The 27,387-nt window shown below is 46.9% G+C and overlaps 2 protein-coding genes and 1 pseudogene across 3 annotated transcripts in view; 1 reads left to right on the forward strand and 2 right to left on the reverse strand.

Moving 5' to 3' along the window:
- Nucleotides 1-27,387, reverse strand: part of EI24 (EI24 autophagy associated transmembrane protein) — a 43,247-nt gene that overhangs the window by 15,670 nt on the left and 190 nt on the right. Inside the window, exons 2-3 of the mRNA XM_067563479.1 lie at nt 16,510-16,578; nt 9,789-9,977 (exon numbers count right to left, since the gene is read on the reverse strand). The gene's annotated coding sequence lies outside the window, so the exon portion shown is untranslated. The remainder of the gene's footprint in view (nt 1-9,788; nt 9,978-16,509; nt 16,579-27,387) is intronic.
- LOC137165520 (small ribosomal subunit protein eS1-like) lies at nt 14,020-14,763 on the reverse strand (annotated as a pseudogene).
- On the forward strand, nt 14,631-26,544 carry LOC137163299 (surfactant protein C-like). Of its 2 annotated transcripts, none has more exons than XM_067563490.1 (8): nt 14,631-15,594; nt 15,927-16,051; nt 16,331-16,406; nt 18,373-18,510; nt 21,169-21,303; nt 23,619-23,735; nt 23,964-24,101; nt 25,295-26,544. In XM_067563490.1, the coding sequence occupies exons 4-8, from the start codon at nt 18,385-18,387 to the stop codon at nt 25,367-25,369; spliced, it is 591 nt and encodes a 196-aa protein (XP_067419591.1). In that variant the 5' UTR covers nt 14,631-15,594; nt 15,927-16,051; nt 16,331-16,406; nt 18,373-18,384; the 3' UTR covers nt 25,370-26,544. The 2 variants fall into 2 exon arrangements, with proteins under 2 accessions (XP_067419591.1, XP_067419595.1); XM_067563494.1 differs by having other exon boundaries at nt 23,985-24,101.

Below are 27,387 nucleotides of genomic sequence, written 5' to 3' on the forward strand. Positions count from 1 at the left end.
GTGGGGTTGTCGGAAAGTGAGTCCACCCTACACTCACCCCAATCCATGGTTCCTGGGTCCTTTGGGGCTGGGCCCACCTCCATGCTCCAGGCATTGCAACCTGGCCCATGGGTTCGCAGAACCCCTCTGAAATGGCAGAGGAATGGCCAGGCTAATTTGAGTGAGAGGCACTGTGACCTTTTATGTCAGGTCGCAATGCCACTCTCTCAAATTTAGCCCGGCTGCCCCTCCATCGTGACAGAGGGTGACTTGAGCAGAGCTGTGAGTCCATGTGCCAGGTCACAATGCCTGGAGCCAGACTCAGCCCCTTGGGACACAGGAGCCACTGCTGCCCGTGCCCAGGTGACCACAGGCAGACTTGCTCTCAACCCATAGGCCCAGCCCCATGGGGCAGGAGTCCCCACACCAATGGCCTCCCCTCCCCACCAGGATGAGATTAGGGTTGTGGTGCCTGGGGGGAGGGTGCTGCTAAGGGTGATCGGGGCGAGGAGGAAATGGCAGCAGCAGGAACAAAGAAGGATGCTGGCCTATCATCTTAACGAGGTACATTTGAATGTAATTTGTACAGCTTTAAAAATAATCACAAAACCTGTGACTTTTACTGACCTGGCTGTGACTGCTCCATGATTTTTAATAAAAAGTGTCATGAGAAATCTGCAGCCCTAGCTATGGTCCACCTGAAGAACGTAATGTCGACCAATAGGGAAACATGCATGAGTGGGAAGACACATCTTTCACAAGAGATGGTCCTAGACACTGCCACCACACCCACAAAAGAAAAGAATGACCATGGGCCTTATCACATTCGTAACTCCTAGACTATTTTCCTATATGAACACCTCCAAAGTGGCTAAAAGGAAAGTTACATGAAGATTAACAAGCCCTATATGCAATGGCAAGTGAGCAAGCGGTCAGGCCTAGGTGAACAGTGATAAGAGCATGACAAAACTCAGGTCAGAACAGGGGATGCATCTGACAAGCAGAGTTCGGATTAGGTTCAAGACTTGTTTTGCAAATGTTTTGGAAACATAAGCTCCTCCTTGCTCTGTGGCTAAGGACCCTTTACACAGAAAGACCTAGTGTCATTTACATCAAGGAAATAAGTATTACAGGAGGTCAAGTACAGGCCAAAGAAAATGGAAAGTGATTTAGGGCTTTGACTGCATTAGGGATTTGTGCACCGTAACTGGTGTACATTGATGTAGCTGTGCCATAACAAACACCAACGTAGGTGTGCTGCACCAATGTAAAGATGGGCTTGCACCAGTGAGATCTACCGTGGCTTTGAATATTCTGTAGCTTAGTAATACAAGATGTTACTACATCACAGTCTTTACTGTTATATTGTAGCAGAGATGTGCTGTGAATTTAATGAAAGAATTGGTAAAGTTCTATGGTATTTTGATCAAAAAAATCCTGAGGGACAACTTCCTACTGTTAAGGAGTTCCATATGTGCTAGTACTGGCTGCTCTGCCACACTGGCCTCATCAGCATCTCTAGAATTTAAACTTTTAAGTTGTTTCTAAGCCCTTCTGGTCAGGAAAAAAACGCTTCAAATATGCAACCAACACAGTGTCTGCAGACAGTCTAAAATAGCAGATCTGAAGCCTACTAGCTAGAAGTTAAATGTCAACATTGTTAACTATTTAACTCCTGAATTCAACTCTAAATATTCAGATATTCTGAATCTGTGGACAAATCTGAGTACAATAATTCTCCAAATACGTGACCTCTGTTTGAGGCAGATTGTAAACTCCTTGGGACAGCGATTGTGTCTTACAGTGAACACTGCTGCAAATAAACAACAATTTGTCAACATATTCCAGCATTATGCACAGCTTTTCACATTCTTCTTCCTGCAGGATCACACAAATGTACAACCACAGAGGTGAATCATTTCATTTCTACAATAACTGAAGAGTTATAAATACCCAGATGCAGAAACAGTATCAATGAGCAGCAGCCTTCACTGACGTCAGTCAAGGGATCTAAACCCTGACCTTCACACACATTCTGTTTTGCAGTTTTATATCTGCCACACTCAAATCAGACATTGTGTTGACCAAAGGAAAGCCTTTAGGTCTGTCCTTATCTCTAAGCACCAAAACTCAGTGCCCAAAACTAACCTGGAAACAGTATTTATTATAAGAGCACAGAATATGGCAAAACAGATGGGCCATAACATGTAATGGGCCGGGTCTCAGATAAGTAGGCCAGAACCCAAGTGAAGATGATGTCTATTAGTAGTAAACTTTTAACTGGACATAGAGAGCTGAAAATAATACTTCATCTGTGAAATAGCTTCATTACAGACTTGTAAGGCTGTCAGACCAGTATAAAACAAAAGATCTAGAACGAGTGTGCAGGATGAAAGGACAGTTATGAAATACATAAGGGCCATTAATGCAGAAATTATCAAGTGACTTGGGAGTCAAACATTTTCACGAAGTACGAAGAGCTTTCTCTATTTACTCTTCCAGTAGTGTACACACACAAGTTAAAAGGGGAAAGTATGGCAGACATCTTTTATTCTAAAAATGTATCCAGTGCAATCCTCTATGAGATTATCCCACTCAACAACTTTTAAAAAGGAAACACACTGGATTTCTGATCTGTATTGAATAGAAACTCATGTTATTTACAGTTCTCCATTCAACTTCCATGGCGAAAGTGTCACTAGCATTGCGATTCCGAGCTGAGTCTTCTGCCTCCAGCCGTAGGCTCAAGACGTTGATCAGCAGATGGTTCAGGTGTCTATGTACATGTGCCCACACAAAGTGGTTTATGATAATCTCTGAAAAGATCAAGTCAGAAACATGTTTCTATACTAAAAATATTCCCCCTCCAAGTCCTATGCCATTGCTAATTTATTAGAAGGCTGTGTGGCCCAGTGGACTGGCTGGATTGGGAGTCGAGGGTTCTGTTCCCAGCTCTGTCACTGTCCAGCTGTGTAATCTTGGGTAAATCACTTCATACCTCTCTGCCTCAGTTTTCTCATGTGTAACATGTGGACAATGACAATCTCCTGCATAAAAAATTTTGAAATCTACAGATGAGAAGCACAATATCAAGGACAGCCATTATTATTATTGGAGGGTCTCACGATTCCTGTGCTGTTGGCACTAATTATTCCAAACACTCCCGCTCTCACCATCAAATTTTGAGCCTTCAGCTTCTCTTAAAGTGTCAAAAAAGTATTAGTCCAGCCAGGTGGATCTTCACCTAAAGTCTATAGACTGTACTAAATCCAAGACCCACTGAATCACTCCATCTCTCAGTTAAAGAGAAAAACAAGCTGCCAACCTCACTCTTTCACTAGATATAGAGCAGAGGCACTAGTCCATTCCTGAGTGGTCTGTGTTACAACATTTGTCACTTTATCAACTTTGTTGCCATATAATTAAAACATTGAATACAAGCCATTAAAGCTTCAACACATTTGTCCCCATCACAAAAACCAGACTACAGTTCAAAATGACTGATGGACTCTGAGTAGAGTTTAAGTCTGGAATAACAGAGGGTGCTGCAGGCTGGGGTAGATGTGAAGAGGCGGAGCTGTATAAAGTAGTCCTGCACAGAACCAGCCTGGCTCGTAGTCCTCTAACCCATGTTATTAGCCCCTCAACTTCATGGGCCCTAAGTTAACTCACAAATGGACAAGATCAACTTGAAATCAACCTTTATAAAAGTGAATTCTAAGTCGTTTTTGAGGTCACATTTTCCCATTTTTAAAAATCTCTCCATCCACCCCCATATTGCTGTATGAAAGACCCATACAAACAGAGGAGACAGAAAAGTTTACAATGCATACAATCATTCAACTGACAAAGGTAGAGAAAAAACATTTTCTCTGATCTTTCAGTTATCGCAATGTCAGGTGTAAAACATTTCCAGGGAGACTTGTAATTTTTTTAAGGTGCCTGTAGTCAGTCGGGCAAGCGCCCACCCGCCCTTCTCAGAAGCTAGAACATGTCTCCCAGCAGCACCCCTGCCTAGAGGTTATAGTCAGCAGCAGGGGCAGCCACAAGGAGAAAGGGAGGAGAACCTGGGCCTGGTCGCTCCACCGGTTCCGGTGCCCTCGAGTACTGTAAGGATGCTGTTCGTTACCTGCAATCTGGCTAACATCCTTTTCTGGGTCTCTTCCTACTGCTCTGTCCCTCCTGCAGGCACATCGCAGCTTGCGGTTGCCCCCTGCAACCTAAACCACAGGCCTCTGGGGGCTGCCTGTGCAGCAGCCTCCTCCTGGAGATGCACGTTCCTGGTGTAATCCCTCCATCTCCCTCTGCTCCCTGCCCCACTGTACTGCAGTGCCTTTTTTTAAACCCCTCCTCCAACTGGAGCATCCTAGTAGGTCCACTGGGACAGGGCTTCCTGTGCCCAGAGTTGTTCCTGTGCCCCCATTCCCCTAGTGGTGGGCTAATCAACAGTGCCCCCTTAAATTAATCAATGTGCAAATTATATTTCATTGTTGTGGCATCTTTAGAAGGCAAAGCTTTAGCCCTGATTTTTAAGTTGTCATCCCAAATCTGGGCCCCAGTGCTACAGTCACATCCACAGGGGTGCACTCCTGAGACTCTGCAGAGCCCCATTCCGCACATTCTTATGTCACTCAGGCCTGTCTACACTTAAAATGTAAGTCAACATAGCCACAATCACTCAGGGGTGTGAAAAATCCCCCCCCTGGAGTGCCGGAGCTATGCCAATCTAGGTTTTAAGTGTAGGTGCCACCTCTGGAAGAATGCTTCCATCTGCCCAGCTCCACTTGCTCAGGAGGTGAGAAACCCCTTTGTAGTCTGCATCTGCACCATGGAGTTAAAATGCCACAACAGCAGCACTGTGGCTGTACCGCTGTAGCACAGACACGGCCTCGGTGAAGTCAATGATGGTTTTCAACCTTTTTTCATTTGCAGACCCCTAAAAAATGTCAAGTGGAGATGCGGACCCCTTTGGAAATCTTCGGCACAGCCTGCGGATTGCCAGGAATCTGCAGACCCCAGGTTGAAAACCACGCCACTAACGGATCTGTGTCAGATAAGACCACAAGCCACGTTTATGGTTACAAACGAAAGTGAGTGTTTGGCAATGAATCCAACGGACAGCAAAAGGCCCTTCCCCGGGATGGGCCAAAGGTCAGTGTGAGCCCAGCTCAGAGAGGAGCCCGTGAATGAAGTCCAGACACGTTTCAGTGGGAGACCAGCCCGGGCTGAAGGAAAGGGATGGGGGGGGGGGCTTCTCCGCACGGCCGGACACTGGCTGCACACTCCCCAGCAAGGGACCTTCCGCCGGGTCCAGCCCCGCTCCTGGAGCTAAATCAGCCCTAGCGAAGGGCAGCCCGGCTACCGGACCCCGGGACTGCGCCTCGCACTCAGCACAGCACAGCCTCGAGGGAAAGCAGACCCTCCCCTTCCCCTCCCCGCCAAACCCTCCGGCTGGGTGTCCCTGGAAAGCCGCCTTCCCGACGGACAGCACAACACAACACAACACAACACAACACAACACAACAGAACCACAGCACCACACAACAACACAACACAAACACAGCACAACACCGCACCCCACCACAACAACACAAACACACCACAACACCGCACCACAACACAAACACAACACAACACAAACACAGCACCACAACAACACAAACACACCACAACACCGCACCGCACCACAACAACACAAACACAGCACCACACCGCTCCCCGGGTGCGCAGGGCCAGCGCGAGCACCCCCCGCCAGCTGCCAGGCGCACACAAAGGAGATGGGCACCTGGTGGGGGGGGGCGCCTGGCACAGGGCACCCGGCAGATGGGGGCGGGGCGCCCGGAGTCGGGGGGGGCGGGGCTCACCCGCAGCAGCCGGGGGGGGCGGGGGCCGCTCTCGGGGCTCCGCGGACGCAGCGGCGCGGCCCAGGCGGGCTCGCTCCCAGCTCCTCAGCGCGCCGGCCGGCCAGCCGGGGACACACCCACACTGCGCATGCGCTTGCAGCGCTCCGGGCGGCCGCCGGGGGAGCCCGCTGCGCAGAGCCAGGCTCGGCCCGCGCGTGCGCAGCCCGTCCCGCTCAGGGGCGCAGAGCACTGGGCGGCGGCGGCAGCCCTCTGCTGGAGCAACCTTGGCGCTGCCCAACGGGGCGGGGGTAACGGGGCCTGGGCGTATTGCTGTGGCCCAGTGCCACCCTCTGGCCTCGTGCTGGGGCCACCCCTGGTGGAACACACACAACAGCTGAGCGCGGCGCTGTACACAGACCTGCCTCACAGCTGGGTGTCTTTTTTAATAGATCGCTCTTCCTAAGATTCATAACTGTAGTCATGTTTGTGGAGATGGGCCGAGGTTTTCACACCAGCTTTGCACCAGATACTTCTGCTGACCTCAGTGCAGCTTCTCCTGCTTTGTGATGGTACAACTCACAGGACAATCTCTCCATTTTAGGAGCACTTCTGAGTCTGCCACTTATTCCTCACTTGAAACCCACTGTGACATCAGAATCATTTTCCCACGGTCTCACTGTGGTGTTATAAAGAGAATTATACCTATGTCTTCACTGCAAAAAATAGGTGTATTTTTACATTAAGATAGCTAGTGTAACGTAAACTCCTAGTGGAAACAAGGCACAGGTAGTTTCTACCTCAATGTAGATAGCTGGAGTAAATCCTCTAATCCCCAGCTGGAGCTACATAGATGAGCTATGGATAAAAGACAGGGAAGGAAAATTCAGTAAATGACACAAGCAGAACTGTAATTTGAACGTTTATCTGTTTCCTACAAAGTGGCAGTGTGTGTCTTTGAGGAAAATGTGGCCTGTGTTTCTGCTTGTAAGAGCAAAGAGACCACATCCTACGTACTCCAAGCCTGCCTCCTCTTATGATTGCTGGCATGCATACAAATTAACTCATCTGCTCTAAAGCAGTTCTACATACAACACCCTCCCCTTCCAGCTATTAATACACCATAATATTAATTAATGTGGGGGAGGGTTGTGACAGCTTTATGAAGAATATCGTTACATTACAATATCACTACACAAATCAATCACTTATTGGAGATGGGCCTAAGTCTCTGGGAAGAGTAAAGAGGAGCAGAGGGATGGATAGGGTGTATGACACAAATGAGCATCTCTCAGTGTAACAGATGGTTCTTCTTCTTAACTGAATAATAACCATGCCCTGGGTAATAAACATCTCAGGATGTCAGCCCAGGATGTGGTTATTACCTTGTAAACAGGAAATATCCTGTAATTATCTAATTATAACAACAAGCCAATGGTCTGGCCTAGTCAGAGCATTCTGAATCCAGTGAGTGTGGAGTAACTGGGTGAGAGGACATCACCCCACACCCTTCCCTTCTTCAGAGCTTACAATGGCAACTAGTTAAACAAGCAGGTTACTCAGTTCACACAGCTCTGTGCTTCTCAGTTATCTCAGGGTATTACAGCAGCACACCTATGGTGATGCAGCTGGGCCCCTGTAGTGCCCTAGGGTAGATGCTTCCTGCAGAAACAGGCTTCCACTGATGTCATTTAGTGGTCTCTCTGAGAGGCAATAGCTAGGTTGATGGAAGAATTCTTCCGTTGACCTAGCCACATCTACACTGGGGGTTAGGTCGAGCTAAGTACACTGCACAGGGAGCAAAATTTTTCATGGCCCTGCGTGATGTAGCTAGATGGAGCTAAGTTTTAAGTGTAGACTAGGCCTAAGAGGTATTCCCTAGGATTGATCTCCTCACCTTCATAATAGGAGATATGCTAACCCTCGGAATTTGAGGTAGGGCAGGGCCGAGCTGACCCTAGCAGCATAGATTCTGGAGGTGAAGACAGGATGAGTAGCCTCTGCATACCAAAAAACAAAAAAATTCTTATTGCAAACAAACCCACCCACCCCAGCAAAGCAACCTTCCCCCATCTACATATTTGTCCTTGCTGCCCCTTTTCTGCTCAGACATCAGCAGCAGGCTCCTGCAGCTCCCAGACAGGGAGCTCAGACCCTTTACATTAGCTATAGAGCTGTTATAAAGGATTCTGGGCCACGTTCTGAGAATCGTACAAACTGACCTGCAACAGAAACTCTCTCCAGAAGTAGGGCAAAAAGTGCACTGAAGGACAAGAATGGCTTGGGACCAGCATGCTGGAGAGTAACATACCAGCCCTGGTGCTCATATGCGATCACTCTTAGCATCCATGCTTAACCTGTTTCTAACCCTTTTCCTGTCGTGTGAGCATGTTCCTTAAAAAGATAGACACATTTTTTTAATTCTTCTGGCTCATTCATAATGATTCAGAAATCCTATCTAATGCATCATCCCTAATACAACCATTCTGGTCACTTGTCCCTATGAAAGCAATGAGCAAAAAATATTATTATTACTTAATGATCATTCAAAAGAAAATACACCCCAGTCACTGAGCTGCAGCACTTCCTTGGTAGCCAATATCAAACTACAGCCTGAACAGTGAAACCAGATGATTTCTGCTAGATCTCCTCCCTCATACCTCTTAACCTTCTAAACATCAGATATGTAGCAGAGACCTCCAAGGTCCTGATCTTGCAACTGGATCTGCAGAGTCAGGCCCCAATGCCTTCATAGAGTCCCACTGAAGTTACCTGGGCTCTCTGCCCGGGGATAGGAGCCAAACTGCATGGAGGTGAGGGCAGGACTGGGCCACAAATGTGCACCAAATGACCAAAATTCATTAGAAGTCATTTTGGTTTTTACTTCCCACTCCTGGAGGCAGGTGGCCAAGAAACTGAAGCAACAATCCAAATCATTCAATGATTTATAAGCCGCACTTCTACATCCAGCCCCCTTTCAAGCAATTGTGAAGGCTAGGCTGGCTATTTTCCCTTGAAAATGTTGTTACTGGTTGTACACATTTAGAGAGAAAATTAAGGTAGCAATACAGGGATTTTTTGTTTTGTTTTTTTTAAGTTTGGTCTCAGGTCCCTTCAGTCCAAGCAATTCACAGCTGACGTCAAAATGTCAGTGAGCAGAATTCAATGACTATTCAGTTTGCTGTCACTTCCTCATTCAAAAGCCCACTCACAATTTGGTTGGTTGCCTTACAACTAACAACAACCCCAAACTGCTGGCAATTAGCATATATATCACACTCCACAAACAGGTTTCCTTTCCTGTGTAGCATTCAGAGATTGCAGAGATGGTTAGATGCCATGGTGATGAGCATGGTATAAAATGAACTAGAGAGCCATCCCCTTCACAGAGGTGTCTTTTCCCTGACTGAACCCTTTAGCGCTTTACCAATCATTCAGTTTTATCAATCCTGGGCAGTAAGTGGGAAGGCACAGTCACAATCTGGCAGGATTGTGGCTATTAAAAACGAGGCAAACTAGATCAAAGGAATGGCTTGTCAACCCGATATACAGTTAATATCTAAATTAGGGCCCCTACCTGTTGTATGCTTTTAATAGCACCACATAGGAAGAAATACCCTAAGATCATGCCATCTGACAGACACAGCCAACAGATTATTAGATATGGTAGGGCACAACTCCTGCCTGTGCAGAGAGAAAGGTTATTAATGTCCTCCCTGACACGCACCCCGGAGGGAAAGCGCTGCATGTCCAACCTGGCACATAGACACAGATGTGGCTCATGTTCCACCCAGCACACACCTGCACGCAGAGGGAAGAGTCCCCGACTATATTTCCAACACACAGGCGTGTGCCCTTGCTCTGCCTTACACACAGCCTCGCTATTCTGCCTCCAACAGAGTCCCAATGTGTTCAGCACCCAGAACCAGCCATTTCCCAGCCCAGCATGCTCTGCCCCATCTGACTTACCTCCTGGGGCTCCCCAGCTGGCTCTCACTGGGGTCTCCAGTCCTGTCCGTGTCTGGTTGTTAGCGCTGGGATTAATTCCTTGTTCAGATCCAAAACAGATCGGCTCCCCTGTCCCAGGCCCCGGACATCTCTGCACAGAGCATGTCTCTGAGTGAGGATCACCCTGGGAAGTGTAGTTCCTAACCTCTCCTGCAATGTAGGACAGAAACACGTGTCAGAGACAGAGCCGGATGGATGGGCAGAGCTGTCTGGGAAATGTAGTTCTCGAAGGTCGAGCGAGGACAGGCTCTTTCGCAACCTCCTCTGAGTTTCTGGAAAATGGAGTTTAATGTATAATAAATAATGATTGCAGCTATTTTTAAAGCACAAATATCCTCACCCCACCCCCGTGTTGCAAGACACTTAAAGGGCAAAGGCAACTTATATTTGTGCCCAACATTTAAATAGCGTAAAAGCAAACTTTTATAAAAGCTAAGGCTGGTAGAAATGTTTGCACAATTTTTTTTTAATTCCAAAGGAAACAACTGTTTTTAAACAAAAGATCCTTCCTCTTTCGTATTTGCAACCAGATTCAGCTCTCAGAAACAACTGTTTTTAAACAAAAGACCCTCTTTCCTATTTGCAACCAGATTCAGCTCTTAGAAGTGGAAAGTGACATTGACCATAAATAAAAGAAGGAAACTGATTCTGTTTGTTTCCACTGTGCAAACTGAGAGACACGGAGAAAGTAAACAAACAGCACAAACGGCGACAAGCACTTTGGATTTTAAAAATTCTCTCTTCTGATCATCTGAGGTATTATTAATATAAATAAAGAAACGTGTTTCTTTGCAACAAATACTTTTGTTCCTTTTGAACCATAACAGATTGAGATTGGGACAGAGAATCCAATGTGAAAAAGAAATAGGGCAGGATATTTTCTAGAGCTCTGTCCTGCCCAGCTGTAAACATGCGCAGTGTTAGGACTCCCACACCTTTCTTCTGGGAATGTCCCCATGTCCACTTCCCGGAACCCAAATAGAGGGAACGTCCCCATGGATTCCCCAGCTGAATAGATCTCAGGGGTGGGAAATGTTCCAGAGACCCACACTCAGCATTTCCCCTTTTATCTCCCCCTGTGGGGCCCCCTTCCCAGTGCTGCCAAGTGTCCCTCCCACATGGCCCTCACACATCCCACACGGCTGCAGAGATTCCTCTGCAGTAGCTTCCCCCACCTGGTGCATAGGTTGCCAGGTGGACTCTCTGCCTCCCCTCTCATTGTTTCCCCTGCTGGTGCCCAGTGATTAGGGAGGCAAGAAGAAAAACATAAGAAAGGCTCTATTGGGTCAGACCAATGGTCCATCTAGCCCAGTATCCTGTCTTCTGACAGTGGCCAAGGCCAGATGCTTCAGAAGAGTGAACAGAACAGGGCAATTATCGAGTGATTATCGAGTGGTCCCAGCTTCTGGCAGTCAGAGGTTTAGCGACACATGGAGCATGGGGTTGCATCACTGACCATCATGGCTAATAGCCATTGATGAAACCATCTTCCATTAATTTAGCTAATTCTTTTTTAAACCTTGTTACACTTTTGGTCTTCACAACATCCCCTGGCAAGAAGTTCCCCAGGTTGCCTGTGTGTTGTGTGAAGAAATACTTCCATATGTTTGTTTTAAACCTGCTGCCTGTTAATTTCATCGGGTGACCCCCAGTTTTTGTGTTATGTGAAAGGGTAAATAACACTTCCCTATTCACTTCCTCCACCCCATTCAGAATTTTAGAGACCTTTATCATATCCCCCGCTCGGTCCTCTCTTTCCTAAGTTGAACAGTCCCAGTCTTTTTAATCTCTTCTCATATGTGTGGTACTTTGCATAGTCTGGACTGCTCCAGTGCCCCAGCAGTATGGAGATTTTATTTTTGTTGGGTTAGGCAAGAATTTTTATAAAGGCTAATTTTCACTGGAAATTTGAAACTGAATTTCAGTTTTAGCTCATGGAAACACTGCAGGCTGCACAAAGTGATTGTTGCAAAATACAATGGATTTTTAGTGGGTTTAAAAATTATAGCAAACGCTAAATATTAAGATCCCCAGACAGATGCTTCATCCACACTGCTCTTTCCACGTGTTTGGAAAATTAAAGAAAACAATTTTGCTATTGGCACCTGTTTGGCTCTCCCTAGCTGCTCCATTTTAGCACGACGAGTCAGTGTAATAGCAGATTTCAGTATTAAACATCCATGTTTCTGAATGTCCATACTAACCTCACAGTTCCACAATGTATCAGCTGAGGAATCGTGAAATATAGTTTTCTGGTATTTGCTTTGGATAAGCAGGAGCCAAAACTCTTATGTTATATGAGAATCACTGTGATTTAGTATTATAGGAAAGAGACTGTTAGAGGGAGACTGAATGTAATTACATGAGTGGTATATGTCTCCACAGTGAAATAGGAATAGTGCTGTATATGAAAATAGCCAGTGAGTTAAATCCTTACCCTTCAGGTTATGCAATATTCTGACACTATGACAAATCATACTTCAGCTCTTGACAATAGAAACAGCATTGAACCCACACAGGACATTATGGGAAAATCCTGGCTTATTTAAATGCCTGTTGAGTAAAGATTTGGTTAAGTGGGTTGTGATGGATATGTCTACCCTTAATGATAAGTTTGAAAATAACCATACCCTGTTTCCCCTTTGTCCAATTACAACAAATATATGCCTTGGAGAATAAGAAATTTGCTCTGTAATTACAGATCTGCTGAACGTTACTGAAATATATTCATTTGTGCCCCAATCCATGTTGTGATATAAATAATAACAATACTGAGAAGACTGCACAGAAACATCTTTCTAAGGGTAAAGTCAGTACATGGTAAATATGGTCTGCATCAAAGAATAGCCATCATCCACTGACCTGGGATGGATCCATCCAAATACAGAAAATCTGGGGAAAGGATCGACTGACAGGTATTAAAGATGTGGCTGGGGAAATACATTTAAATAAGGCTATTTCTAATTATCCTCATTTTAATTTAATGTTTTCAAGTTCCTGATCTGAAAACCAAGATCCCCTAGATATAAATAGATCTTCACAGTGTCTCTTGCTATCCCGTCATGGGGAACTGCAGCAACAAATAGGCAAACACAAGGCCAGTGGAGTTGGTTGGCAAAACTCCATCTGCCATTTTAATGACAAATGGGCATTCCTCCAGCAATCAGCTGATCCACAAGGGCCGTGCTACCCGGGGTCATGGTGATTCATCTATAGGGGACAGAACGGTGCTTTCAAGGACAGGCATGTAGGGTGATGCTGAATTCAGCTAAGCTCCCCAAAGACAAGATGTTGGCTTCTCAGTTCCAGTCCCCAGTCGATGGCAGAGGTGCCTTTTGTGGGGGAATTCTGCGCAGTGAAGAATTTGCACAGAATTCATGTTCTACACAGAATTTCATTTCCCCCCCCCCCCCAGAAGTGGTGCTGCAGAGCTTCTGGCCACCACTAGAGGTCACCGGGCCCACAGAGCCCAGCTCCCAAGCCTGCAAACAGAGGACGCTGCTGGGGGGAGCTGGAGGGCTGCCAGCCACTGCGGTTCCCAGCACATCCTGGGCCACGGCCCCAGAGTAATCAGAGCACCCGGCTCAGAAGGAATGGAGGCTCTGTGTGTTCTGGCTTCTGGATTCGATCATTATCCATCCAGGAACGAGAGTGGACCTGGGAGAGCCAGTTCTCGCAAAGGGTGAGGCTGGGCTGCACAGCATCCCCCAACAGGACGTAGGAAGCTGCACTGGGCTCCGAGAGGAGGGGTGCACTTGTCTGGGCTCGGGGGGCCCATGCAGCCCCCTCCAGCACCTCCCAAAGACCTTTCCCAGTATACACACACCCACCCCTCCAACATCTTCCAATCACCCCCTCCTCCAGGTCCCCTCTCCCTAGCAATGTCCTCTGTTTGGGAACTTGAAAGCTGGCATCACTATGGGGGCAAGGTGAAACATGAGAACCGGCTAAAAGACCAGAGGAGCAGAGTTTTCCCTCAAGATGTGCCCAGCTTGCACATGTGACACACCCAGACTCGGGCATCCAACCAAAGCATAACAGAGAAACAGGAACTGGGTTGTTGTAAGGGCTTCTTTAACTCTCTGCTTCTGGGGGATTCTTTTCTGTTGTCTCTCTTGTTACAGGCTTACTTCCTGACAGGTATTTTGAAATAAATCACCAAAGTAATTGAAACTGGCAAGATTATATTAAGTTATTTTGACAAAACAAGCAGAATTTTAAAATACTGTCTGCAGAATTTTGAATTTTTCTGGTGCAGAATTTCCCCAGCAGTAAAAGGGGGCTCATATCCATCAGCTCGCTCTACTTTAGCACCTGTCTCATCCCCAGAGGGTTTTCCATCACCTTCACCGCACAGTTCCATCAGCTTGCCCAATTCAAACCTGGGCTCCTTCAGGATTTTCTCTTTGTGGACATACATGTCATGAAGAGACTAGATGGACTGATAAGCTTTTTCTGTGTCTTTCCCAAATCTGCCTGGAATGAGCTCATTGACAACTTCCTTCACGTCATTAATTTGCACATCCCGTGTCATGAGTCCCATCATCTTGTTGCAAATTTGGCAGAAATGCTCATGCTGGGCGTATGGGGCCTTGGGAATCCGGTTAATATGCTTCTTGGTAAAAATCACGCAAAAGAGGTGCAGTAGATAGCCATCAGTAATTTTGACATCAATCATTGTCTGTCATTTTTTAACCATGGAGCACATTTTGTCACAGGTGTGGGCCATTCCATGGAAGTCGGTCAGACAGTTTTTGCCCTGAACATCCTCTGCAATCAGCTTGAATTTATGGATGGCAACTTCATCATTCTGCACATCAGCAAGACTCACTTCAAATACATGGCCCTTACGTCCATCAGAGGCAATTTTGATTCCTGGGGTCCTGGTGAGGAGTGTCTTCCCAACGTTTCTGATGTTAAACATTGCAGATGCCATGCCAGTGGCGGTATGTTGCAGTACTGCCAACCCACCTCATTCAAAAATCATGCACGAAGCTCCAAAATATCATAAGATCGGCTTAAAAATCACGAGATTTTTAAAAGAATATGTTGGGGGTTCTTTTTATTTGCCTTCTGGGTTTTGAGTCCTTGTGGAGCACATTTTCAAGGGTTAGAAACTTGGAGATGGTTTTTTTTGGTTTAGTTTTTTGTTACTGAAAGCTGAGACTCCCCACTAGCCCCATTAAGAGGGAGAGGGCCCAGTCTAGCTGTGCCTGGGTAAGGGCCTTCTAATGGGAGTGAAGACACCCGGTTTATATAAAGGGTGAGGCAGCAGCTGGGAGAGGCAGGAATGGGTGCTCTGAAGTTGTTGAGCTGAGCTGCTGGGGGAAGTCAGCTAGGAGATCAGAGGAGAGAAGTTTGCCTGCTGACCTTCGTGAGCCAAGGGGGAAGGAAGATCCAGGAAAACAGTCCTGGGGGCTGTGTTCCAGACAAGGAACAGGGAGCTGGGGGACCCCTGGAAGAATTAAGGGTGTGAGAGCTAGGAAAGCTCAGGGCCTGGAGGATGGCGGACAAATGTTTGCTTGCTTACCTCTGCTGGCCCAGGAAGAAGGAAGTTCCAAGGGAACTGAACTGAACTGGGGAAAAACCCAGGAGGAACTAAAACCTTAAGCCCAGGGTGGCTGGACCTTGGTTACTTTACATTCTTGGAAAGCTCAGGGTGGGCGGATGCTGTTTGTTTTGTACTTTTTCTTTGTGCTTTGAGTTTGGCTAGGGGACATCTGCCACTTTGATTGAAGAGGGAGACTGAAAAAGCTTCTGTATTACGGTAAGGAACTGTACTCTTTGACTGTGGGGAGTCATTTAGGAGCATTTATGTTAACAAATTAGCCTGCAGCAAGGGTAAGATAGGACTACGTAGCAAAGATGGAGTTTATGAGGAACCCTAAAATGGGGAAACTGAGGCTGAGGTGCCTAGCCAAGAGGGGTAACACCAAGAGGACCTGCCTTGTTACACTCATGTAATCACATGATGCAGCTGCTGGGGCTTTAAGAAAAATACCAAATATTGCAAAACATGCAATAAAATGATGAGTGGGTAACAGTATCATGGGATGGAAACTGAGACTTGCTCAAGCGTCTGTGACTATTGCTCCCTAGAGACTGGAGGCGGACAAGGCTCTATATGCCTCCACACTGCTGATAAAAGAAGAGCACGTTCCTAGGAATCAGCCGTCTGTCCCATACGCAGTATCTGGCTCTGGCACACTTGTGTGTGAGCTTGGGTGAGTCACAATTTCTCTGACCTCAGCTCCCCATCTCTAACATGAGAGTAATGATCCTTCCCTGTCACCCCGGGGTGCTGTTAGGGTAAATACATTAGTAACTGTGTGGTGTTCCAATACTGCAGTGATGGAGTTGTGTAAAGCTGAAGGAAGGAAGCAAGCAGGGAACAGCCATGTTAGGGTTCATTCTGAGCAACAGGGAGGAGTGGGTTGTGAATCTGAAGGTGGAAGGCAGTTTGGGCAAAAGTGATCATGAAATGATACTTTTCATGCTTCTAGGGAAAGGAAGGAGTGAGAGAATCGGAATAAGGACAATGGACTTCCAAAAGCAGACTTTAACAAACACAGAGAACTGGTAAGTAAGGTCCCATGGGATGAAAATCTAAGGGACACAAGATGTTCAGGAGAGTGGGCAGTAGCTCTGGGAGATAATATTAAAGGTATAGCTGCAAACTCACCCAGTGCTAAGGAAAGATTGAAAGAATAGTCAGAAGCCAGTATGTCTCCAGCAAGAGCTCTTTAATGACCTGAAAATAAATAAATAAATAAAAAGGATCCTACAGAAAGTGGAAACAGACAAATTTGCTAAGGAGGAGTACAAAAGAATAGCACAAGCGCATGGAGACAAAAATCAGAAAGGCCAAGGCACAAAATGAGTTACACCTAGCAAGGGACATATAAAGAACCGCTTCTGTCTGTTATTAGGAGCAAGACAAAGACGAAGGAAAGCATAGGTCCTCCATTAGCAGGGAAGGAGGGCTAATAACTGATGACATCAAGAAGACAGGTGGTTAATTCCTATTTTGGTTAAATCTTCACTAAAAAGATTCAGAGTGACTAGACACTCAACACGATTAATATTAACCACAAAGCCAAAATAGGGAAAGAACAAGTTAAGAATATTTAGATGTGTTAGATGCATTTAAATTGGCAGACCCTGATGAAATTTGTTCTAGGTACTTAAAGAACTAGCTGAAAAACTCAGAGAGATCTGAGAGTTCCTGAATTATGATGTGTATTGGTATGGCAGTATTGGCTCGGAGCCTGGCCGTGCACTAGAATCTTGTTGTTTTTGGTGCTGTTCAAACATGGAACAAAATGATGGTCCCTATAATATAAGAACAGCTGTCCAATCTCCCTTATCTCAGTTAGTAATAAGCAGCGATGGGCCCTGCCTGTCAACTTTGGATCCACAGCTGAATTCCTGGGAACTCTACAAAGGTTTGTATCTGAAGCTCAGATGCTCTGGATTTGAATCTTCCCAAAGACTGAAGGTTTTCAGAGCTGGTGCCCCAGTCCAGATTCATTGCTCTTTATTTATTTTCTTAAGAGACACCTATTTCATGCTTCCATAATTCAAACATAGTTCAACTGGATTGCGTTGAAACCTGTCCCCAAACCATTCATCTGTATGCTGAGACTAGACAGAAATGAAAATATTTTTTAAAAGTTTACAGCAGAAAAAAATTAAAGAAGGATTTATTGAAATCTGGAACATCCCTTTCATCCTGTCCTTATCATGGGAGAGATGCCGCTTTCCTGGGAACAAACTCTGACCATCTACAACTCAAGATTTCTCAAACTCCCAAGGAAGTAAATAAAATGTTGTTAATACAATAATCCCTCAGTTTTTACATTAATCAAAGTGGAGTCTCCTATTTGCTGAAGGTAATATTATTTCTGGTAATGCATTTGTTCTTGGCAAGAACTTTCATTGACATACAGAGTAGGAAAACATGTTTTGGCCAATCCTACTCTTATATAAAAAGGACTATATAAAGCCCTGCACCTCAGAGGGAAGACAGCGTGTCTGGGTTTACATTTCATGTGCAGCAAAGATGGACTCTAAAGGTAGCCCTGAGTCCAACATGCCTGCAGAGCCACCTGTAAGTCATGCTGACATATCTTATATTATATTGGATCATGAAGTGTGTGTTAAATGTATGCATGTGCGTGCCGGTTTCTGACTGTGACAGATAGGAGGGCTGAGTGAGTGCTGTGAGAAATGAGAAAGCAAGTGTCGGTGAATGAGGGAGATTTATTTGGAGACTGCATTTGTGTGAGTGAATGTATGTTTTATAGGACATTAAACCACGGGGATGGCTTACCAAGGGATGTACCAAGGGACTTGATTTGTAGTCTTCACATCAAGACTGGACATATATTTTATCCCTCACCCTGATTACAAGTTCTGTACCAGTGTCTGTATATTGGTAAATGGCCATTACAAGCCTGGGTTTCCCTTGCTGTGGAGCAGCTGTTAACATCAGCTCACTGGCATTTAGTGTTTATAATCAGAATATAATGCATGTTTTCCCCAGGCCTACAGATTTATGCCTGCAGTGCCCAAGAACCGGAAGGAGGCCATCCTCATCTCCGTGGTGATGGTCCTCTTGGCCATTATCATCACTGGAGCCGTTCTGATTGGAGTTCACATGACTCAGAAGCACATTGAAAAGGTGAGTAGAGCAGTTAATAGAAGGCAGATGCCATTAATCTGGTCCGTGGGATATGTCTGACTAGGAGAAGGCTGGCTTCCTCAGCAGCCTGCGGAATTATCAACCGTTCCATATTAGTCTTTAGCCTTGGGCTGGGGCGCCGTTTATTGTCCAAAAGACCAAACTCACAAAAGGAAAACAAAAGTTTCCAGCTGGGGCTTGCTACCCCTTCCCACCTGGCGTCTTCCCTCCTCAGGGACCACTGCAGAAGACTCTTCCTTCCTGCAGCTGCACTCTGCAGTTCCCCCTCACTTCAGCCACTTGCTGGCTTTTATTGTCACTTACTCCCTTTCCAGCTGGTTCTGAGAATTGGCCAGGGCTGGCTAGCCCCACGTCTCTGGCCCTTAAAGGAGCAGGACAGCATGTTAAATACGTTGCCTGGCCCTAGGGCAAGTTTTACAGTCCATACTCTCATCAGGGCACAGTCAACAGACCCCTCTCTCTTCCTCCCACCTCTACTAGTCCATCTTTCAGGCTGTAGTTCCAGCTCTCCTTTCAGCAGGCTGATCTCAAAGAGTAACTGATCTCTTGGAGCTCCTCTTGCATGCACCAGAGCCACACTTCAAATCCCTCTCTCCTATCCTCTCAACCTGGAACTTCAGCCCTTGCTACTGATCAGTTCCAAAGCAGCAAGTGCCACCCTGTGCTTCTGAGCCAAGCCGTGCAGGACTCTCAAGTCCTCTCCTCCCAGTGCTCTGTTTGTGCATGGAGTTAGTGTGGCAGCTGTGAAGGCTACTGCCATAATTATGGAGCCCATTTTTGCTGCAGCCTCCAGGCTTGCTCCCTTCTCACACTGTTCCTCCTCTGCAGTTTGACCTTCTGAGCCCAAGCCTGCAGTTGCATTACTTACATTAATCTCCTCTTGCATTTTTTGCTTCATTTGCTCCACCTGGAATCTGACTCTCTCCAGCTCAGTCCTCTTATTCAGTTCCCTCTGCCCAGCCCTGGTTTGGGGAAGGGACTGTCCTCTCCTGCCCTTGTACTTCAGCTATAGCACTTTCCTGCCCGGGGGATTCTGTTGCTACAGACTTTGGCCTTTGTCTCTATTGGCCTCAATGGTAGGGTCTGATGCACCCTTTCCCTCTTGGCCTTTCTGCCTGGAGAATTACTTCCCTTGCTCTGCCCCATTATCCATCCTTTCTGCGGCAACAGGGAGATCCTGGCACACATCTATGTAGCACATCAGGTTGCAGCCCTTCTTCCGTCTCTTCCAGAACCTCTTACTGAGTGCAATCCTGGTTGCACTTTTCTCCGCACCTCTTGATCCTGGCACACACACCCATGGCTCCATAAAGTCACAGGACCTCCTTATCAGCCATCTCCTGGCACTGGCCAAGATGCCCATCCATCATACCAGGAGAAGGAAGTTGGACCAGGGGAGAGCTCGGCAACTGTGGGGCCTCTTCCGATCTCTAGTGCAGTTACATCTCTGATTAGAGTTCCTCTGGGCACTTTCCACTGACGCCTTGGATGGTTTTGAGGAGCTGTGGCTACAAAATGATTGAACTTATTATAGATCAGCCGGACACTTCTCTTTCTATCTGACATGTTTTCTCTCAAAATACTTGCATGTGTCTGTACCATTGTCATCTACGGATGTTGTATCTGGTTTTGATTTCTCTTTCTTATGTATTGCATGGATAGTTTCTGCTGACTGCTCTTCCAGGGTTCTAAACCTTGTTTTTCTTTTTTGTTTGTTTATCAGCTCTGCAACCCTGCTTATCTCCAAGCTTGTCCTCAAAGTTCAGTCCACTTTCCTCAGCAACCATTCTCATACACACTGTCTGGTCTCTTATCAATGAATCTTTCTTATTTCCAAAATTGCAACAGGCTGCTAGCACGTTTAAATCAGTGCTATACTCATAGAAGTATTCTACTCTCTGCCGGGCAGCTCTGAATGGTCTCTACTGCTGTCTCGGACTTGATCCCATGTGTTATCCTTTATTGTGTCTGGATCTTCTGCCATATAAGATCTCACTTTGATACAGGGTTCATTAACAAACTCCAGCTTTATTCTGCTGGGACTCTGATGTTGTTACACTGGGTTCTGTTTACTGTCTGTTTACTGACCACTCACAAAAGAAAAACAAAAATTTCCAGCTGGGGCTTTCTATTCAGCCACAACCCCCAGAGCTTCCCTCCTGGAGCCTCCCTTCCTCAGGGACCATTGCAAGAGACTCTCAAACTCCCCTCAGTTGAGCCACTTGCTGGCTTTTATAATCACTTACTCCCTTTCCAGCTGGTTCTGATCATTTTGACCAGGGCTGGCTAGACTCTGGCCTTTAAAGAAGCAGGCAACTCTCTTACACTCATACAGACTGTTAAGCTCTCATTCCCAAATGCTGACTCCGTGTCTGCATTTCAATCTATCTTTGTTGGAAGAGAAAAGCCCAAAGTCTAGTGATACCTATTGCTGTTTTACTATGGATCTTCCGTGCAATTCACTCCTCCCAGTCTTTGCCAGCAGCTGTTGACAGAGGCCATATCACCATGGGCCAAGGACACAGCCAGCAGGCCCAAGACTTGACAAGTCTTTTACCTTATAGTTGTTTACAAAGCCCCTAACCATGGACCCAGCCCCAGAGGCAGCAGTCACCAAATGCAATGTGTCTCCTTCAGATCATCCAAACCACCAGCAGCGGAAGCAACGGGGAAGTGACTGAGCAGACGATGATGGTGAGCAGCCAGGAGAACGTGGTTGCCTTTCACGTCGAGGGCAACACCTCAGCGACTCTCGTGTACGACTATAAACATGTGAGTCTCACAGATGTTCCAGGCTGACTTGAAAGAGTAAATGAGATCTCAGATCACTGGGTGTCAAAAGCCTCTGTACGGGACTGGTGTGCGAACCCTTAAAAATGCCTGGCATGAGGCAGGCCGGGTCAGGACAGGACAGACATTTACACGGAGAGTTTACACAGTGTGGTGCTTTGTCCACAGTGGCTAGATCACGTATTGGTTAGATCTGCAGTAGGAGCTAGGGCTGAGATCCCAGCTCACATACACGTGCTCACACTAGCTCCACGAGAGCTAGCACGTGTACAAATAGTAGTGCAGCCGTGGTAGCCCTGGCACGAACCCCCCTGAACTTTGTGGGGACATACTCGGCCTGGCTAAGCCGCGCTGCTGCTGCCTCTGCTACTACGGGTGTGTTACTGTTTATTCTTGTGCTGGCACTCATCAGGCTAGACAGAGTACCACATCCTAGCACAGTTTTCTTCACTGCAAGGCCCGGGAGCCAGTGGCGGCTCCCATTGACCCTAAGTGCGGCTCTCTGACCAATGGTTCATATTCCTATTTATTTGATTGTTAACATTAGAATATGTACCGAGCCTATCAAAGTCTGCCTTCTTTACACGTCACATTGGTACGATGTGCGCCACTAAGGACATCGAAGTATATCCGTTGTATAATCACATAATTTTACCATAGCAACCAATGCGTTAATTTAATAGTTCATGTGGCTCTCACGTTGAAGGTTTTTTGCCCAAGTGGCCCTCGCCTGACAAATAGTGACGATTGCTGCCCTAGCAGGTCGGGCTGGCGTAGTTTCCTTCTTTTCCTCAAGCCTTGCTCGGGGTGTCAAATGCATTTGGTAGTAAGGGCCCATTTCCCCTTTCAGTTAGAGTTCTTGGACGGGGTAAACCCAGCACTGGCAACAGGCAAATTCTACAATACTCACGGATGGCAGAACGTGCCTGCTAGTAAAAATAAATACCACCTTTAAAGCTTCCCTTCCTCTGGCCATTGATTGAGCTCTGTATATCTCCACTACGGCCAGTCCCCACCCGCTCCTGCCTCCAGCTTCCTGTGACTTTCCTTCCCTCGGTTCCCTTCCCTTTGGGGTACTTCTCTCCCCCACCATAACTGGACACTTAGCCCCCACCCCTTGGGCACGGCCTGTCCTCCCCACCCCCTCTCACCCACCCGTTAGCGGGAATTCACATGGCTCAACCCCCTAGGGCACTTACCTCCCTCCCCAAGCCCCTTTCTCTTTTAAGCAGCTTCCTTTGGACATTGGTTCCTCTTCCATCTCCCCTCTGGGCACTCCTGCCGCTCCACACGTTCGGGTGCTGGCGCTCAGGGCTCCGTGCTGGCAGATGGGAGATTCTCCCCTGTGGCGGGGCTGCTGAGAGCAGCAGGAAGCAGTGCTCTCCTCAACCTGGTGCTGTGGGGCCTGGCAGCTGCAGGAAGAAGGAGGGCGACGGGTAGGGAAGGACCTTCCTCTTCAAGCTCAGGCTGTGGGGTGCTGGTGGAGGTGGCGTGTGCTCAGGAGGGGAAAGGGCTCAGCAGCCTGTGGCCAATCAGACACAAGCTCTCCTCTGCCATGTCCCCTCAGGGCTGTGGGCCAGATGCCCTGGAAGAATGAACTGTGGGTCCTGAGAGCTGGAACTGGCCCACAGGGCATGCATTTGGTGCCACTGGACTAGCCTTTGGTGGATGGTCTGGCTGCCTCCTGAGCACCACCTTGTGGCCTGTGGTTGCTTTAGAGGCACCCTGCCTCAGTTTCCCTCTTTTTCAGCTCAGGGCCCCTTGAATCGAACTACCAAACGACGCTTCTTCGGTTTAGCCACCCCCCTCCTTGGAACAAAGCCATCCTCATATAAAGTTCTCCAATTCCCATCAAGTCCCTACCCTCTGGGGTCTCCCAGGCCTTGCCTGCCTGGAGTCTTTCCCCTGAAAACTCAGGGCTCCCTGCTGGAGCCTCCTGATTCCCAGCAGTCTTCATGGTTGTCTCACCGCCAGTGCATCCCCCTCTCTGCAGCGTCCTGCTGGTCCAACTAATTAATGTGTAGCAGGCAGGCTAACTGGATAGGGCTGGATCTGGGCCCCCAGCCCTTACAGGGCAGGCCACCCTGTTCTCTCTGTCACATCCAAGCCAACAAAGCTTCCTCTGTGGTGCTGTAATAGCTCGTTGCCAGCCACGCTGCTGATCTGCACACTCCTTTCACTCCCTGAACCGGAGGACCTGATCCCATTTCACACACACTGATGTACAACGGGCTGTGGAGTCAGGCAACAAATGCCTGAGTGTCCTGTGCAGCCACCCTCTCTCCCCATTGCCTTAGGGTCTCATTGGCCTCCGGGTTCAGGACAGAAGGAAGTGTTTGGTTATGAAGATGGATAAGGTCACTGTACCCAGCCTGGCTGAAATGACCCAGAGAATCGAGAACTTCGCCACACAGGTGAGTGGAGCAGAAGCGGGAGCTGGCTTGGCCAGGGAAGGTCTGGCGCACCCTTGTGGGGGGTCAGAGAGGGGATAGTCTCTAAAAGGTCTTTTCACTGACAAATATCGAAGCAGTGACAGAGTTCCTAGGATGTTTCTAAGAGCAGGAAGTGCCAACCAGCGCCAGAATATTTCTTTCCTTGTTTTCCCCTTAAATTTAATTTTCGTTTCATATCAATGTACACAGTTTCACCCTGTTTTACCACAGGGTTCTGGAGACAACAGCTTGTCCTACAGCTTCCGGGAGGGGCAGCTGGCTGACCGCACGGCCCTGGGAACGACAATGAATATTCTCTGCAATGACGTCCCCATCTACTGGGCTGAGGTAAGAGACCTCGGTTTTGAACTTTGCATGACAGCAGCGAGGGCTAGCATGGCCCATCCTGAGCTCAGGAAAGGACTGGAGTCACTGAGCCCATTCCTGTTCTGTATTCACTGAGAAAGATTCAGCACGATGCTGTGAGCTGAAGCAAAAGAGGCCCGTGGCGTTGGGGAGGAGAATCTACAGCGCCCTGCTGCTGTTTTCTCTCACTTCTTTATGTTCTTCCTACATTCTCAAGGTGACCGTCCCACCTGCTAGAGTTCTGTACACAGAGCCCTTTGGAAGGAAGTAAACAACCATTTGCATTTCCCTAGAGTTGTCACAGTGTGAGAACACACCCCCTCATAACCTGGGTCACCCTGCCTCAGTTCCCCCATATGTCTGATGGCTCTTTTGGCCCTCAGTGGAGTGCAGGCACTGCAGTGACCTCGGCCATAAAAGGCCACCCCTTACCAACTAATCAGAGTCCATATGAAAACACCAACCCCCCCTCTTCTACCACAGACTTGTGCTGAGAATAGCCTTCCTCACTGGGCAATTGCCACGACTTTTGCCATCATGGTCTTTTGGAAGTTCATTGTTGCACCCCCAATTCCCAGGCTGGTAGGAAATACAGTAGAACCCACATTTCATCAAGTAACTGGAGTTGAGGAGTTTATAAAAATCAAAATGTTCATAAAGTTGAACATGGCAAAATGACAGTAAGTAGCTTGTACAAGTTGCAGTCTGGTACATTGCTTTGCTTTCACCTTGTTCTTTAAGCCACTGCAAAGCAATTTCCAATGCAATAAAAGCATCAGATTGTGAGGCGACATCCACTTGTTCTTCACTGATATTTTTTTTTTCCTTTTTTGTATATTTTTTCATTGGGAAGAATGGCTCATATTAGTGATCATTCACAAGACTGGTGTTCGTAAAAACCGAGGTTTTACTGCAGGACTCATCCACAATGTGTTGAATTTCCTGCCCTTCGTGTCAGTACCTCTTCTTTAAAACCAAAGACATGAAAACTATGTGTTAGGGTTCCTCATCTGAAACATTGTTTAGTTGTGAGATGACATGGATGTTCAACGTGATTTGGCCAAACTGAGCAAAGTCAGCTATTGAAACCACTCGTGGAGTTAACTTGGGGGAACTGAGAAAAGCAAACAAACACTGGTAAAATAAATATAAATGCCTTTTTTTTTATTTTCCAGAACACAAAGAAACAGGAGCGTAGATGGTGGTTCTGTCTGTACCTCGTGTTTCAAAGAGCTTGCATCTATTATTAAGTGCACCAGAACTCTGCTGTGTTTTGTTATGATTACTCTGTGCAGCCTCCAGCCATTCTGGAGAAGTAATACTGAGCATGTCCTTGTTGAAATATATTTTCTGGAAAGATTTTCTATTGGCCTTCAAAACTCTCCTTGCCTTCCCTTTTATATTGCATCTGCCTCATTGATAGGGTTCTCGGGGGACTGCAGGCTGGGCTGAAGGATTATGACAAGGTTATCACAAAACTCCAATTCCAGCCCTTCAATGATACCAATGTGTACAGTGGAAGGATAAGAGTGTTAGCTCATGAAGGTAGCACCATGTCACTAAACCTATGCACCCTTAAGATAATGCTTGGGAGGCAATGTGCCAAATTCATGCAACAAGATTTGGGGAAAGACCATGGAAAAATGTTAACACTGTCTTAGTCTTGTACAAAACAGCTTATTGCCACGGCTTTGACACACTGTGTTTCTGATAGAACAAAACTGAGTCTCCTGTGTAGATCACAAGCAGCAGCTGGGACTCAGGACCCATCTCTCAGGACCAGATTTGCTTCATAAGAATAAGCAGAATCACTGGAACCATGATTTCCCTGGTAACTGCCCTGCTCATCCCGCAGTCATCCTGCCCATTTGGTCTTTTACATTATTTTTTCCAGTTGCCCCTGCCCCTTGTAATAGATTGGGTGACTCTGCCTTCTAGCAGGGGCAGTACTTCTCATCTGTGAAATCCTGCTCTGTCTTTGCCTCCCTCGTGTGTCCCCTTCCGTCCCCACACCATCTTCCTCCTATCCTCTCTCTCTTTCCCTCTTGGCTTTTCACCTGATCCTGAAATCAGCTATACTTCATGGCCCCAGCATGGTAAGATGAGATGGCCCATCCAGTCTCTTCACCTGAGAAGGACCAGTGAAGGAGAGGGACCTTCCGAGACCAACCAGATGATCTTCCTGACTGAGGAGGTAAACCAGTGTCCAGAGTAACAGCTATTATGGCCAACCTCCTGGCCCAAGCGTCAATCTGTGACTAACCAGATGCCCTGTATCCTGAGAACATCAACAAAAGCCATATTCCCCTCATCTTTGACTAGCCAATCTCCTCTCCTTCTTTTGTGTGCTTTGTCAAAAAACAGGAAAGGGACTATCATTCCCCACCCAGAATCGAACTACAGAACAAATCCTTTCTTCCCCACCAGAAAGGCCTGCTTGACAGAATAAGAGTCTTTAGCCAATATTTCCTGTCTCTAAAAGCTACAGTTTGATTGTTCTGCATAATCGCTCAATTACAGTTTCAATGCTTTTTGGCCTTGTTTTGAGTCTTTTCATCTTGTGTGTGTCAATCAGTAAATTTCGAAGCTTTGGCATTAATTTCCTCATGTGTTTGTCATGGTACTAAGGAGGCTGAGATCTCTATAGTTGGAACCCTGACTCTTGTTTAAAACTGTCAGTGTTGGACAGTTAACACCTTTGATTCTTCGGGGCCATATAGTCCATCAAAATTAATATAACACCTCCCAAGTTAAAACATTTGCATAGCTACATTTTATGGGCCTCCTTATCTACTTTTGTGTGGCGCATTACAGGAAGCAAGTAATTCAGTACCTGCACAGGGCCCTGTGAACATTAACTGAATTACCTCATCAGAATGATTTAGTGCTTGCAGAAAACTCTTGGGAACAAAAGCACACAGTGTAATTCCATTGCAAGCAGCTAGGGTCAGATACACAAAATGGTTCCTGGACTTCCCCAAACTCAATGCTGTGAAGTTGTCATCATGAACAGCAGAGAGAAGAGGCACCTGGATCCCCTGCAGATGCTGGTGTGGGAAAGGCCACAAGGGAGGAAGCACTTTTATTATGCATTTGAAAATGAAGTTGTTAAATTATGAGTTTGAGTCTGCTGGGAAAACATTTCCTCCCACTGCATCCGAGCCTGCCCCTAGCTTCCTGTCCATGTCCAAAGACAGCACAAACTCTCCCTTCTGAGGCAACTCCCAAGGAATTTCCTTTCCCTTCCCTCAACATCTCTGGTCTCCCC

This window comes from Emydura macquarii, unplaced genomic scaffold, assembly GCF_026122565.2.
Source record: "Emydura macquarii macquarii isolate MOO-44397 ecotype Brisbane River unplaced genomic scaffold, CSIRO-AGI_Emac_v2 contig_312, whole genome shotgun sequence".
NCBI lineage: Eukaryota > Metazoa > Chordata > Testudines > Chelidae > Emydura > Emydura macquarii.